The sequence below is a fragment of the Rhinatrema bivittatum genome, chromosome 4 (assembly GCF_901001135.1).
Source record: "Rhinatrema bivittatum chromosome 4, aRhiBiv1.1, whole genome shotgun sequence".
Taxonomy (NCBI): domain Eukaryota; kingdom Metazoa; phylum Chordata; class Amphibia; order Gymnophiona; family Rhinatrematidae; genus Rhinatrema; species Rhinatrema bivittatum.
The window spans coordinates 203,506,018-203,522,307 of record NC_042618.1 but is presented as its reverse complement, the minus strand read 5'-3'; the positions used below and the strand labels follow the sequence as shown (position 1 = coordinate 203,522,307).

At 44.7% G+C, this 16,290-nt stretch overlaps 1 protein-coding gene across 1 annotated transcript in view; it reads left to right on the top strand.

Moving 5' to 3' along the window:
- Window positions 1-16,290, top strand: part of RAD54L2 (RAD54 like 2) — a gene marked incomplete in the record, with an annotated part of 296,852 nt that overhangs the window by 197,996 nt on the left and 82,566 nt on the right. The window contains 3 exon segments of the mRNA XM_029599564.1: window positions 6,085-6,203; window positions 6,902-7,020; window positions 7,548-7,647. Coding sequence (XP_029455424.1) covers window positions 6,085-6,203; window positions 6,902-7,020; window positions 7,548-7,647 — 338 coding nt within the window.

The following is a 16,290-nucleotide window of genomic DNA, read 5'->3' as shown; positions in this document are numbered from 1 at the left end:
CAGGAACTTTGACTGGCCCCTACTGGGCATGCCCAGCATGGCACCAACCCTGCAGCCAGCAGGGGTCTCCCTTCAGTCTTCTTTTTTCCGCGTAGCAGTTGCCACGCGGTTAAGGAGCTCTTACCACATTCCTGACAGGAATCTCTTCAACTTTATTCTTGAAGAAAAAATTGCCCCTCAGGGGTCTCCCTTCTTCAATTTTTACTCCGCGGTACTTCGGTAAGTTTTTTGCCGTTGTTTTTGTCGACTACCGTCGAATTTGGCCCTCTAGGCCTGTTGGCAGTCGACCGTCCCGCGGCTAAATTTTTGGCCTATGGCCATGGCGTCGGGGTTCCGTCGGTGCCCGGACTGTACACGTACTATGTCCATCACAGACCCACATAGAGTCTGTGTTTTGTGTTTAGGGAGTGAGCATGATGTCCTGACTTGCACCAAATGTGCCTTAATGACACCAAAAGGTCGCAAAGCTAGAATGGAGAAGATGGGACTCCTTTTCCATGCTCACACTCCGACGCCATCGATTGCATCGACGTCATCGGAACCGGCACCGTCGAAGTCCCATCGCCATCGACAGCCTCCCGGTGACCGTCCGCCATCGACGTCTTCACGGCCATCGACGCCTGTCCCTTCCCCCGAAGATCGAGGGGATCGGAAAGACAAACATCGCCATCGACGTCATAAGTCTCGGACCGTCGAGGAATCGAAGTCATCGACCTCCGTGCTGTCCGAGCCTCCGTCGAAGAAGTCTCGACCAGAAGTGGCACCATCCACTCCTGTCTCGCAGACACCGAGGCAACCCTCACCCCTCCGGGGTTTGGGAGCCGCGATTCCACCGGTGACGGTGGTCCCTCCGGCTCAGCCTCAGCCTCCCTCTCCCGTAGAGCCGGGTCTTGTTACCCCATGTCTCCGGGTAGAACTGGACCGGCTGGTCCAGGAGGCCATCGACAAGGCGATGCTACGGTTCCAGACTCCTTCGGCACCGACCCCGGCACCGAGAGTGGAACCGGTCACCGACCCGATTCCAGCAGCACTGGCACCGCTGCTTGCTCGGATGGAAGCGCTTATGAATGCCCTTCCACCGGCAACACCCGGGTCACCGACAGCCTTCTCATCAGGTGGAGAAACACCGTACCGAATTCCCCCTTCGGGGGTAGTTCCATCGGTGCCTTGTCGTCCCTCGCCACCGGTACATTCCTCGGGGGCGATACGCACATCAGCTCCACCGAGATTTTCGATGACGGCACCGATTCCTTCGATGCCGACACCGATTCCTTCGATGCCGGCACCGATTCCATCGAGGACATTCTCGATGCCCCCGGTAATTCCTTCGAATCTTTCGGAGCCTCAACCGGGGCCTTCAGGTATACAGCCCCCTCATGGTCCTACAGGTCAGCAGCCTGATCCTTATGACACCTGGGGTGATGATACCTCGACTGACACCGATGCCTTCACCACCCTCTCCTGCGGAGAGTAGAAAGCGTTCTCCCCCTGAGGACCTCTCTTTCGTAAATTTTGTGAAGGAAATGTCGGAATTGGTCCCTTTTCAGCTTCAATCAGAACAAGATGACAGGCACCAGATGATGGAGTTGCTCCAATTCTTGGATGCCCCTAAAGTCATCACCTCTATTCCAATTCATCAGGTTTTTCTGGACCTTCTCAAAAAGAATTGGGAATCTCCTGGATCTGTTGCTCCAGTGAACAAAAAAGCTGACTCTACCTATCTTGTACAGTCAGCACCTGGCTTTCAGAAACCACAATTAGATCATCACTCTGTTGTGGTAGAATCAGCTCAAAAGAAAGCTAAAAGATTAAAGCCACATTCTGCCATACCTCCTACTAAGGAAAATAAATTCCTAGATAGTATAGGTAGGAAAGTATACCAAGGAGCTATGCTAATTTCCAGAATAGCTTCTTATCAATTGTATATGACCCAATACAATAGGGTCATCCTGAAACAGATACAGGAGTACTCAGATGCCTTACCAGAGCAGTTCCAGCCACAGCTTCAGTCCCTACTAAACAAAGGGTTTGAAGCTGGGAAGTATGAAATAAGAACAGCTTATGACATCTTTGATGCTTCCACTAGACTTTCTGCTACGGCCATCTCTGCCAGACGCTGGGCTTGGCTTAAGTCGTCTGACCTTCGCCCGGAAGTTCAGGACAGGCTCTCTGATTTGCCCTGTCTAGGGGATAATTTATTTGGTGAGCAAATTCAGCAAATTGTTGCTGAACTGAAGGATCATCATGAGACACTTAAACAGCTCTCATCTATTCCTTCTGACTTGCCTTCTAAACAACCATTTAAGAAGGACTCAAAAAAGTCATTCTTCCATCCACGGAAGTATTATCCCCCACTAGCCAAGTCTAGGCCTACGAGGCCTTACCATAAAACTCAGCCTCGTCAGTCTCGAAAACAAAAACCCGCAACAGCTCCACAACCTGGCCCTGCATCGGGTTTTTGACTTTCAATTAGAGAGCAGATGCCAAATCCCTCTTCCAACTATACCAGTAGGAGGTCGGTTAAGCCACTTTCTAGAAAAATGGCAGCATATCACCACAGATCAATGGGTGATAGCGATAATTGCACAGGGTTACCACCTCAACTTCCTGACTCTCCCTTCGGACTCCCCACCCCTGCAGGCGTGGAGACTCACCGATCACTCTATTATTCTAGAGCAGGAGGTTTCCCTTCTCCTCCAGTCAAACGCTATAGAACCCGTCCCCCCCTCACAACAAGGACTAGGGTTCTACTCCAGGTACTTTCTGATCCCAAAAATGTCAGGAGGACTTCGACCAATCCTGGACCTACGGGCCCTCAACAAGTACCTTTTCAAAGAGAATTTCAAGATGGTAACCCTGGGCTCGCTTCTCCCTCTGCTGCAAAGAGGGGACTGGCTATGCTCTCTAGACCTAAAAGATGCCTATACTCACATTGCGATAACTCAGTCTCATCGCAAATACCTCCGTTTTTTAGTAGGCCGAAATCACTACCAATACCGAGTGCTACCTTTCGGCCTGCCATCCGCACCACGGGTCTTTACCAAATGCCTCGTGGTGGTTGCAGCGTTCCTCAGGAAGGAAGGTATCCACGTCTACCCCTACCTGGATGATTGGTTAATCAGGGCCCCAACCCAGCAAATCGCTCGGTTCTCCCTGACCCTGACAATTCAAACTCTACTTTCTCTAGGGTTTCTTGTCAATTACGAGAAATCCTTTTTAGTCCCATCTCAAACCTTATCCCTCATTGGGGCAGACTTGGACACCATACAGGCCAAAGCCTTCTTTCCTCATCAACGGGTTCAAATCCTGGTGTCCCTAGCTTGCCAGTTGCAGTCTCAACGCACAGCAACAGCTCGCCAATTCCTCATTCTGCTGGGACACATGGCCTCCTCAGTTTATGTGACTCCCATGGCCCGTCTAGCCATGAGAGTCATGCAATGGACTCTGAGATTGCAATGGACCCAAGCTGTTCAGCCTCTGTCCTCCATTGTTCGCATCACCGATGCACTCCGTCTGTCTCTTGCCTGGTGGACAAATCAATTCAACCTCCTACAGGGCTTGCCCTTTCTTCCACCAGACCCTCAAGTAATCCTCACCACCGACGCTTCCAACATCGGTTGGGGAGCCCATGTAAACAACTTACAAACTCAAGGGTTCTGGTCACCAGAGAAAGCCAAACACCAGATAAATTTCCTGGAACTGCGAGCAATCCGCTATGCTCTCAGGACTTTTCAAGAATGTCTATCGAAACGCACAATCTTAATTCAGACGGACAACCAGGTGGCCATGTGGTACATAAACATGCAGGGAGGCACAGGCTCCTTCCTTCTGTGTCAGGAAGCTGCGCAGATTTGGGCAGAAGCCCTCTCCCGCTCCATGTACCTCAGGGCCACCTACTTGCCGGGAGCAGACAATGTATTGGCAGACCAGCTGAGCCGTGTCTTCCAACCACACGAGTGGTCGCTCGATCCCTTGGTAGCGACCTCTCTGTTTCACAAATGGGGTTATCCCCACATAGACCTCTTTGCGTCCCCTCAGAACCACAAAGTAGACAATTACTGCTCTCTCATTCGGAGCCAGCACTCTCGGCCGAGGGATGCATTCTCCCTCACGTGGACAACCGGTCTGCTCTATGCATTCCCTCCACTTCCTCTTCTGTCGAAGACTCTCGTGAAGCTGCGTCAGGACAGGGGAACTATGATCCTGATAGCACCGCACTGGCCACGCCAAGTGTGGTTTCCCATACTCCAGGATCTCTCCATCCGCAGGCACATTCCTCTGGGAAAGGACCCGCATCTGATCACTCAAAACTACGGATGCCTCCTCCATCCCAACCTCCAAGCCTTGTCCCTGACGGCATGGATGTTGAAAGGTTAGTCCTTCAGCCATTTAACCTTTCGGATTCAGTTTCTCGTGTCCTGATCGCTTCACGAAAGCCTTCCACAAGAAAATCTTATTCCTACAAATGGAAAAGGTATACATCATGGTGCACTTCTCAGTCCCTTGATCCCCTTTCCTGTCCAATCTCTAAATTCTTGGACTATCACTGGCATCTATCAGAATCAGGTCTAAAGACCTCTTCCATTAGAATGCATGTCAGTGCAGTAGCCGCCTTCCATAAAGGTATTGGGGGTGTCCCTATTTCAGTACAACCCCTTGTAACAAGCTTTCTTAAAGGATTGCTCCATTTGAAGCCACCTTTACGTCCTCCGGCCCCATCTTGGGACTTTAATCTGGTTCTTGGTCGCCTTATGAAACCACCTTTTGAACCTCTTCACTGCTGTGACCTAAAATATCTCACATGGAAAGTGTTATTCCTTTTGGCTATCACTTCAGCTCGCAGGGTTAGTGAATTACAGGCCCTAGTTACCTATCCACCTTACACTAAACTCCTGCAGGACCGGGCGGTGCTCCGCACTTGCCCTAAATTTTTACCTAAGGTAGTTTCGGAGTTTCATATTAATCAATCCATCATACTACCTATCTTCTTTCCCAGGCCCCACTCCAACTCCGGGGAACAGACTCTGCATACCCTAGACTGTAAACGGGCTCTAGCTTTTTATCTAGACCGTACAGTTGCCCACAGGAAGAGCACTCAATTATTCGTCTCTTTCCATCCTAACAAGTTAGGACAACCTGTGGGTAAGCAGGCTCTTTCCTCCTGGTTGGCGGACTGCATCTCCTTCTGCTATCAGCAAGCTGGCATTCCTTTTCAAGACCGTGTTAAAGCACACTCTGTGAGGGCCATGGCGACTTCAGTAGCACACCTTCGATCGGTGCCGCTTCCTGACATCTGCAAGGCTGCAACCTGGAGTTCCCACCATACATTTGCAGCCCACTATTGTTTGGACAAAGCTGGAAGACAGGATTCCATCTTCGGCCAATCTGTCTTGCGTAACCTTTTTCCAACATGATGTACCAACACCCTTCCACCTTCCCGGTAGGGTGCGGATGCCCTCTCCCAAATTCCACCCCAGTTGTTGTGCCTATTGCACACCGTTGGGTACATTTGGTGCATGTTCGGACATCCTCAGCTCGGTACTCAACCATTTGTGAGGACAACCATCCTGCTTGTCCTGTGAGAAAGCAAATGTTGCTTACCTGATGTAACAGGTGTTCTCACAGGACAGCAGGATGTTAGTCCTCACGAAACCCGCCCGCCACCCAGCGGTGTTGGGTTCGTTTTTATTTTATTTTTCGGCACTGCCTGTAGCTTTGAAACAAGACTGAAGGGAGACCCCTGCTGGCTGCAGGGTTGGTGCTGTGCTGGGCATGCCCAGTAGGGGCCAGTCAAAGTTCCTGAAACTTTGACAGAAGTTTTCCGTGGTTGGGCTCCATCCTCGATGTCACCCATTTGTGAGGACTAACATCCTGCTGTCCTGTGAGAACATCTGTTACATCAGGTAAGCAACATTTGCTTTCTTCCATCCCCCTCCCCACCCAGTGTAGAAATGAGGCAGCTCTGAGGATTGAGAGTTAGGAGATGACCCCATTATGGGACACAGGAAATATGATTGTGGAACAGGGAAGTTCATAGCTGTAAGAAAACATTCTTATTTAGATTTGTTGTCTTTTTTTCTATAGGCCAAGGACATTCTTTGTGATTACCAGACTGGGGTTTTAGAGAACTCGCCAAAAATGATGCTACTTTTTCACCTGATTGAGGAAAGTGTAAAAGTTGGAGACAAGATCCTAGTTTTCAGGTAAGAAACAGTACCTGCAGCCTTTCCTTATTCTCTCTTAGTCCATTCTGTCCTGAGCAGACATAGATGCTAGTCTTTTATCCTTTCTGAAGACAGAGATCTTGTTTTGCCTCTCCTTTCCTGGGTGAATAGGAAGCAGGTTTTCTGTTCTTTCTAGCTTGTTAATTCTTACTTATTCCCTGGGCTGTTGAGAGAGAATTTCCAATTACAGTAAATAAATCTAAAATATTTGTGAATAGGTCAGAAAGAAGTCACTGTCTCCAGAGGGTCAGACATCCTTTGAAGCAGAGCCCTAATGAGCTACAAAGAGGGTAGCTTTAGTTTGTATCTAAGTGAGAGATCTAGCTGATTGGAGGAGATTGTTTTTTAAATTGCTATTAGACAGCTTAAAAACTCCATAGCTACTGGGTATATTGCTTTCATGAGCAGGAACATTCTCATGAAAGCAATCTACCCAACAGCTGTGGAGTGGTTAGATTGAATGAGCCAGATGAGCCAACATTACTGCTGTTTGCTACAAGCCATCAGGATGGCAAACATGTTTTCTTAGTGTCTGGTCATGTAGGCACTTGCAATTTGGCTGAGCACTGGAATTACACCTTTTAATGCATTCTATAACTATCCTGCTAAATAATTGTTTTCAGATGGATGGGAATGGAAGTTTTTGTTTTTAAATGGGTGTTTTTTCTCTTTTATAGTCAGAGTCTTTCCACACTGTCTGTCATCGAAGAGTTTCTGGCAAAGAGACCAATGCCATCCCCTCCTTGTACAGATGGGCAGGGTGGCCAGACGTGGGTTCGAAACCTCAGCTATTACAGTGAGTATAGTAACCACTCTAAACATCCATGTTCTGTACCATAGAACCTTAAGCCACAACTCCTAACTTCTGTTCCTTAATTCTTTCCTTCCTCATAGTGACATCTCAAAGAGTCAAGGAAGCAGGTTAGAACTGATTACTTGGCCTTTCAGCAGACTTAGAAGTTCCCAGTGCTCTATTAGTAGACTGAGAAGGGCATTTATAGTTTGCTGAATATAGAAATGCAATTTTGTGGTTGATGCCCCCGACATAAACTTTAAATTTGTGCTATAATAGAGGAGCTATAGACAGGAGGGACTTCTGGGTCCTAGGCTATTGTGGTTGCAGACAGAAAGGTTTCTGGGTTCTTAACTATTGTAAGTACATACATGAGGTTTTCTTGGTTCCTGCTAAACATCAGTACATAGAGGAGGGATTCTAGTCTTCTGGCTTTTGCATGTATTAACAGGACTGATTCTGGTTTTGATTTTTACTGCAAGTACTCTAATGGCTGCAGGATAGAATTCTTGCTTCTGTTTCTTCCTTAGGACTTGATGGCAGCACCTCATCCTCTGAAAGAGAACGATTAATTAACCAATTTAATGATCCCAACAACAACCTTGTCTGGCTCTTTGTGCTCTCCACTCGGTGAGTGTTCACACACCAGAACTCAGGTGACAAAAGAATTGACCAGAAAGTGAACGTAATGTAGCTTTGTCCAGTGAACTGTGGGGGGTGAAGAGAGTATGTGAGCAGTCTATAACTGTAAGAAGTTCCTCACATAAACGAAAACTTAATCTGTAGAAAATATATTCTGGCAAATTAGCCATGGCCTTTTAGTTCTAATTTCTCTAAGAAAAATAGAATAAGTCAATGTATATACAGAGGAGTAAAACCAGTACTGCCTCAACCTGTCCAGATGAGATGTAGTCAGTCAGTGACCCTTAACTAAGGACTTGTGGTTGTGATATCACTTGCTTTGTGGTAGTTCCTCATATGTCATTTTGGAAAATCAGGTTTTCCTCCTTTCTCTGAGGACAAGCAGGATGACAGCCCTCACACATGAGTGACAGCATCAGATGGAGCCCAGCATGGAAATTTGATTTCAGAGTTTTAAGAAATTTGCATGCATTGCCTCCGTAACATGCAAATTTTCTCTCATGCATATTCATTGCGAATATCCTGAAAACCCGACTGGCTGGGTTGGGAACCACTGATCTAAAGCATAGCTGAGATCTCCGTATCTCTGCCAGAGGATCTTCATTTTGGAGGCAGCATAAAGTTTTATGCATTCCATTGTTCCAGAACAACTTTGAACACTTAGGTTCTCAGCATAATCTGAAAAGGGTACTCTAATGGGGGACGCACCTCCAACTTTGCCACCAAAACCTGCTTGGTGATGTCTCAGCATTAGGAATTTAATACAAATGGAGCTCTTCTCTCTCAGAGGCCAATACAGTCGAGCCTCTTCTATCAGGGGAAAAAGAACAGGGATTTTACTCTCAAGTACTTCCTGATCACAAAGAAAATGGAAATTTCATCCCCTCCTAGACTTGAGGACTTTGAAGAAGTTCCTAAAAAGGGAAAAGTTTTAAAAAAAAAATGGTTTCCCTGTTTATTTTGATTCTCTTTCTCAAAAAAAAAAGGTATTGGCTAGACATGTTCTCTATATATAAAGGATGCTTACACCAACATAGAGAGATTTCTAGGTCACAGAAAATATCTCAGATTTGTAGTAGGAAACAACCGCATTTAATATCACATCCTGCCCTTCAGTCTGACAATCAGCATATGTGGTGATGTCACATTTGTTTAGAGTGGGAATGCATGTATTTCCCTGGCCAATTGAGAGGTCAAGAGTATGTCTCGGTGTGGCACTTCAGAATCTTGAGCAGAACTATTTGGGTATTGGAGTTACTAGGGTTCATCATCAAGTCCCACTTGAGCCCTTCATTTCAATTGGAATTTATAGGAGTACTGCTAGACACAACTCGGGTAGGAAACTTCTTCCAACAGGAGAGGATTATCACATTGATATTCACTACAGCTAGGTTAAGAACAAGTCAGCAGGCATCAACATGGGACATGTTGAGGAATTTGGGCCTCTTGACATCAACAGTCCATGTTGCTCCCTTGGCACATCTCCTGGACCCTCAGATTGCAGTGAGGTCAAGCCATTTAGGATCCATGCACCCAGCCTCTGAAGAACTTACTAGCCTGGTGGCTGATTCCTTTCTATCTGACCACAGGAACACCCTTCCAGATTCCTCCAGAGTAAATTGTCATAACCATGGATTGTCCAACCTGGGCAAGGAGACTCATGTAAATGAGCTCTGCACCTAGGGCCTTTGGTCAGCTCAGGAAAAGCTTCATCAGATAAACCACCTACAGCTGATGGCTATATGGTACACTCTAAAGGCTTTCAGAGATCAGTTATCCAACAAAGTTATATTCTTATAGATGGGCAACCAAGTAGCAATGTTCTTCAGCACAAGCAGGGAGGACTAGGATCGTACCTCTTGTTTCAAAAGACTGTCCAGATGTAGGACTGGGCCATTTTTCAGGGAATGATACTCAAGGCCACATACCTGGCAGGCATTGGAAAATGCCCTGGTGGACAGACTGTTGGGTCCTGGAACCACACAAATGGTCTCTAGATGAGGGAATAGGAAACCAGATATTCAATAAGTGGAGCACACCCAAGGTAGATCTGTTTGCATCTCTTCTGCTCCAGAAAAAAGACTGAAGGCAAATTAGCCTCCAATGCCTTTACCTTGAAATAGGGTCAGGGTCTACTGTAGGCATATCCTCTAATTCCTCTAGTGGCAAAGACCTTATGGAAGCTCAGAAGAGATTAGGGAACTATGATTCTCATAGCATCATATTGGCCAAGACAGATTTACTTTCCGCTCCTCCAGGAGATGTCCATCAGGAATCCAGTCAGATTGTGGAATTCCCCAAATCTCATCACTCAAATGCAGGGGATGTTGCATCATTCCAATATCTGGTCTCTGGCTCTCACAGCCTGGATGTTGAGAAGTTAACTCTGCAGACCCTAAGTCTTCCTGAGGATGTGTCTTATATTCCACTGGCTTCCAGGTAGGATTCCATAAGGAAGTCCTATGATTTAAAATGGAGAAGATTTGCCTTTTGGTTTAAGGGCAAGGCCTTAGATCCTTTCTTCTGCTTTACACCAAAACTGCTTGAGTACCTTCTACATCTGTCTTAGTTGAGTCTTAAAACCAACTCAGTCAGGATTCACTTCACTTCAGTCAAGTCTCCTGCTGAGTCATGGGATCTTAACATGGTATTGACCCAGTTGATGAAAGCTTTCTGTATACTCATGTGAGCTGGCCCGGAATGTCATAAATTTGGTAGTGGCCACTTCAATTCTCAGAATCAGTGAGCTCCAGGCCCTAGTGACTTATCTACCTTATACCAAACGTTTTCACAATAGGGTAGTCCGCATGCATCCTGAGTTCCTACATAAGGTAATATCAGACTTCTATTCTAACCAATTGTCCTTCCAACATTCTTTCTCAGGCCACTTGTCCACAAAAATTAAAAAGTGCTGCACAGTTTAGACTGCAAGAGAGTCTTGGCCTTCTGTCTGGCATGATTGAAGTCCATAGAAAGCCCATTCTAGCTTTTTGTTTCTTTTGATACCAGCAACCTGTAAGGAGTATCAAGTATGGATAATGTCTACAGAAGATTACTAGATTTACCAATAATCTTATGATATAAATTCATTAGTGTTAAGGGAGCAGTTTCTTACACTTTTATGAGGTAATCAGTTGGTTTTATTGCAGCAGCATAAGTATACAAGGTTTAATACGGTACAAATATTTCTTTGTTTTAATTTGTTTGTTACAGTTTCATAGCACAAGGCACTGTAATGAAAGATAAACAGAACTTATATGTTATCTCTAAGCCAACTTTGCACTTAGCAATTATGCAATGCCACATTAATTAACCCAGCTAAAAGGTAATTAAGCCAGTGTGTTAATCTCACCTTAACCAGTCCTGTAGATGTCCAGGGATCTGTCTCAACACCACGAGGTGAAATCTGGAGAAATTCCAACAGAACCCCGAAAGTCTTGCAGATGTCTTCGTGAGATATATGATGGCAGAAATAGTAAAGAAGGTCTGAGCTTTAATTCTTTCAAGGGATAGTTGGCCAGACTCCTGCTTCATGGTTATGGGGCAGGTGGAGCTGAGTAGTGGACTCAGTTCTAGCTTGCAGTTTCACTGCAGCAATCAAAGTTCTGGAAGCAAGCTCTGGGGTAATCTATGAGGAAAAACCTCAGTCTATATAATTGAGTTCTTACCTCTGTTCGGAACCTGGTTGCATATTCAGTTCTGTAATATCCAACGTTGACCTTGTTTGGATGTTACTACCTTCTATAGACACAGGATTGGTGGAATGCAAATGATGTCGTCTGAGTCCAGACTCACTGCAAGATAACAAAGTCCATAGAATTCATTAGCAAACGTGCTGAACAATACCCATTTCATAGTTTTCAACAAGGACATGTGCACAGTTCTTGTCCAAGTTTCTCATCTCATTATGAGGTGCTGACAAAGGAAGAACAATCACAGCTTCTTCTCTTCTGTGTGAATCACTCTCAAGAAGTTACCAAGATCATCACGTGGCTGAAGACTCATCTTTATGTTGCTTAGGCCTGCATGTTTTGGTTCAGTCTGTGTGCATAGCAGCAGGCCTCAAGTTCAGTGATGTACATCCTTGTTTAAATTCACTGGCATTTAGCTTGGAATTGCCTTTACCAAGCTGTTTGAGTGTCTGTGGGCCCTGGTGTGGTATGAGTATTGTCTATGAATGTCTGTGGTCCTTGTTTTTTTGTCTTTTTGTCTTTGTTTTTTGGTATTCAATTTGAATTTTGTGTTATATTATCTGAATATTATTGTATGAAGATTTTTTTTTGTAATTAGTTTTCTATTAAAATTTATATTTGTTATAGTGAATTTATAATTCAGTTTTAAAGATTTAATGTTTATTTCTATGTATCTTTTAGACTAGTGCTCCTATAAAAAAGCAGTAAATATAAAAATGGCTTGTTGCCATCAAAAACAGTTTTTGACCATTGGCAAGAAAGCTATTGCTATCGTTGGAAGCTAGTAACAGGAAACAGATCAACTTTATAGGATCTGCCAGGCACGTGCAATTGTACTTGCCACTGTCAGGATGCTGAGCTCGATGGATCTTGGTCTGACACAACATGGCATTTCTTATGTTTTTATAGCACTGTTTGGGTTTTTCCCTTTTTTTATTTGGAGCAGTCTTTAACTAGGTATTCCTCATGTGTGAGGACTGCCATTTTGCTTGTTCTCAGAGAAAGCAGAGTTGCTTACCTGTAATGGGTACTCTTTGAGGACAGCAGGATGTCAGTTATCACAGAGCCCACCCACCTCTCCTTGGAGTTGGCTTCTCCAAGTATAAACTAAATTATACACTGAAGGGGTCCCTATGTGGATGTATGGTAGAATAGTATGTTGCACATGCTTTGAAATCAAATTTCCAAGCTGGGCTCCATTTGATGATGTCACCTTTGTGTGAGGACTATCCTCTGAGAACACCTGTTACAGTTAAGCAATTCTGCTTAATTAAGGAGATGAGGAAGCTCCTCAGGCTATTATGACTACAAATAGTTTCTCGTCTTCCCTTTCACACAGTCTTCTCCAGCCCTCAGGCTTTCTGGAGGATATCTTTGGGACAGATTTCCACAAAGTCTCCATGGGCCTGCAGGTATCACAGATGTGAATATTCTATTAATCAGATGGAAAGGAAAAAGTATAGGGAGGAGGATCTAAGATGGCCGCCGAGTAGGGACACTGCGAGAAATCTCTCGCTGCGATTGAGAATTTTTTCCTAAAAGCTATGCCGTATACAAAAAGGAAGGCAAGGGATTCTTTCAGAAAACCCAACTTCGTCGCTGGGAGGAGCGATCGCTGAAGGGAGGGTGGAAGAACGAGCATCCTCCCCTCTGACCTTTGATACCTTGCTGAGCCCCGGCGCACCGAACAGGCCTGTTCCCCCTGGCCAAGAGAATACAGAAGATCCAGCGACGGCAAAGATCTCTCTAGAGATAACCCAGGGAGATTCAGAGCTGGAGTGACAGTGGAAAACTCCAGGGGAGATCATGGGGTCTCAAGTGTTTGCCGAGATGAGAGCTGGTAGAGGAGAGGGAGGAATAGATCAAATCCCTCTCGATGTGATGAGACCAACTGAGGAGGCAACATCTGTGCAAGGTACAGTGTTGGGTATGGGCACTGATGTGGGAGCGGGTGGTTCACACCCTTGTGCTCCAGGGACTGAATCTAGTTTTCAGTGTCCAGAAGCAATGACCATGGAAGGAATATGGACAGCCTTAAAATCTATCGAATCATCTTTAATTTCACTATCTCAAGCAACTATGGATACAAAAAATCAAGTGCTAGTTAATACAAATTTGTTATCTACATTTAACCTTAAAGTAGAAGAAATGGAACAGCGAAAATCTGCTACTGAAAAGATTTAACAAAAATTGGCTCAATCTGAGTCAGTTAATAGTAGAAGGTTGGAAAATGTAGAAAACGCTTTGAGATCACACAATTTAAGTGTTAAATTTTCCTGTTATAAATCTAATTTCCTCATTTGAACTTTTCAAAACATATTTTACAGGTTTTAAAAATTCCTGAATCTGCAATGCCAGTAATTACAAAAATATATTACCTTCCTCAAGTTATACCTGCAGATCAAGAGGAATTAAAGCAACCATTACCATCATTGGATATATCAGAAATTTTGGAATTGTCTCAAGAAACAGATGTTATACAGAGAAGATCAATATTGATTTCATTTGCTTTTCTGATGGACCGTAATAATGACTTGAAGCTTTTCTTTCAGAATAGGCAGTACTTATTCTATGGCCGGAAGCTCTGGATTTATCTTGATTTTACTAAGTCTACTCGGATAAGAAGGAAAACTTTTTTTCTATGCATGCAGAAACATACCAATTGGGAGCAAAATTTGTACTTCGTTATCCGTGCAAGTGTTGTATTAGACACCAAAATGTTAATTATGTCTTCTTGGAGATTAACCAACTTAGAGCATTTTTGGATGTGCACACCCACTTAGCACCCACTAGTGGTTCGGCATAAAGAATATGTCATGAACCTCCTTGACATCCTTAGTCTGTCTTGACTAAATTTTTCAATTGATTTCGCTTATTTTTACAGCCTCCTCCTTATTTCCTATATTTAAGGTGCATGTACATTTTACAAAATGTATAGTAATTTCCTTTGAAGTTTCTCATGCTGATGTACCGCTATTACTTTAACAAGATGTATGCTTGTGAGAAATTTAAAACTTTGAAAATTAAAAATTAAAAAAAATAAAATAAAAAAAATAATCAGATGGAAAGATTCTGCTAAACACAACCTGTGGTCTTGTGGAATTTCCCTTTGAAAATGTGGGCCAGTAAAATACCCACGGATTTTGCACCGTCTTTGCAGCAGGTACAAGTCTGCACCTTAAACCACATGCAGTATTGCAAAATAGAATCCACGCATGTTGTCAGCTTGCATCACCCTCCCACCACTCTTTACTCTTTTCAACATGAGTAAACGTACAGCCTTGTGAAATAGCATGGGTACATTTGCTCACAGAAGAGGAGGGCAATTTTTAACCCTCATTTTTCCTGGTTAATTGCTTAGATATCTGGATAAAATTTCTGAAATTTGTCCTTCCCATTATTTGTTTTATTTTGTTTGTTTAGCTTACATCTTTTCATTGTTAGCATTCAGGTACTGTAGAGATTTCTCTGTCCCCAGAGGGCTTACAAACCTAAGTTTGTACCTGAGGCAATAGAGGGTGATGTGACTTGCCCAAGATCACAAGGAGCAGCAGCAGAATTTGAACCCTGGCTTCCCTGGTACTCAGCCTACTGCTCTAACCACTAGGCTGCGACTCCATCTTCAGAGATCGTCATCTCACTTTACATTCAAAAAAAATTTGTAGGCTTAGCATTTTTTATCCCTGATTGCAGCAAATTTTCTTATGGGTTTGGGAGTAGTGTATGTCGTCTCTGTCTCCTCTTCTAGGTATGTGGATAGATAGAAATTCTCCCCATCATACCTAAGACAAATTTCTCTGCAGAGAGTCTTCTGCTCCATAACACTGAATTTTATATGTAACATTAGAAAATATTTATTCAGTGAATGGGTGATCAGTGCATGAAACAGCCTCCTAGTGGAGGTGGTACGGCAAAAACAATGAGTTCTGTCTGTCTGGCCATGCTATCCTATTATTTAAGGAGTTCACATTTTCTGCTATATCTTGGGGTCCTTGCTGTTTGGCCAGCAGCATACTCTCTTAAAAGGGGGACTAATATGACTTCCGGTTATGCTCTGAGTGCAGCAGCTGCGCGCCGTGGAAGCTACCACCATTAATCCTTTTGCTTATTAATCCTTGCGGGCGAGCGATTTCAGTGCACTATGGCACTCCCTAAAGAGACAGGGAAGCGGTCACTACCATCTTTATGGGCCGATCATGCGGTAACACTTTAAAAACTCCGCAAAAAATTAGATGCAGAGCGGTCTTCCCCGACGTCTTGAGTCTGCTGTGGAGGACGACATGGTCGCTGAGCCATGTGAAATGGATGATCAAGCCACATCTATCCAAGCCTGGATGGGAGGAGGTCACGGAGCAGATTTCCGCCAAACTGGATGACTGCCTGGCCATAATAGTGGACAAGGTGGCCCACTTGGTGGAGTCCGTTTAAGATAATTCCACTAGGATTGAAGAACAAGGTGGGAAGATACTCGACCTACAATTGGCGCTGGCTTCCACCAGCGCTATTGATCAGCTTGAACGGCGTTACACTGCAGTGCAGGATAAATTGGACGAACTCGAGATCAGGTCATGACAGGGGAATATCTGCATTATCGGAGTGCCCGAGAAGGTAGAAGGCGATGATGCTGTAACCTTCTTTGGTAAATGGCTGCTAACTGTGCTACATTTTGAAGAGCCTCGTACTCCTCGGGCCCGCTCCAGTGGCAGGAGGTTGAACACATGCAGTTGTTATCAAACTGCATAACTTCACAGATAAGCAAAAAATCTTCAACACAGCATGGAGCCTTAACGATTTCCGTTATCAAGACTCCCGGGTCATGATCTTCCAAGATTTCTCTGCCGAGCTCCAACGGCAGCGACAAGCCTTCGCAGCAGTTAAGAAAGAGCTTTAACGGCGCAATTACAATATGCCATGCTTTACTATGCTCGCCTCTGTGTAT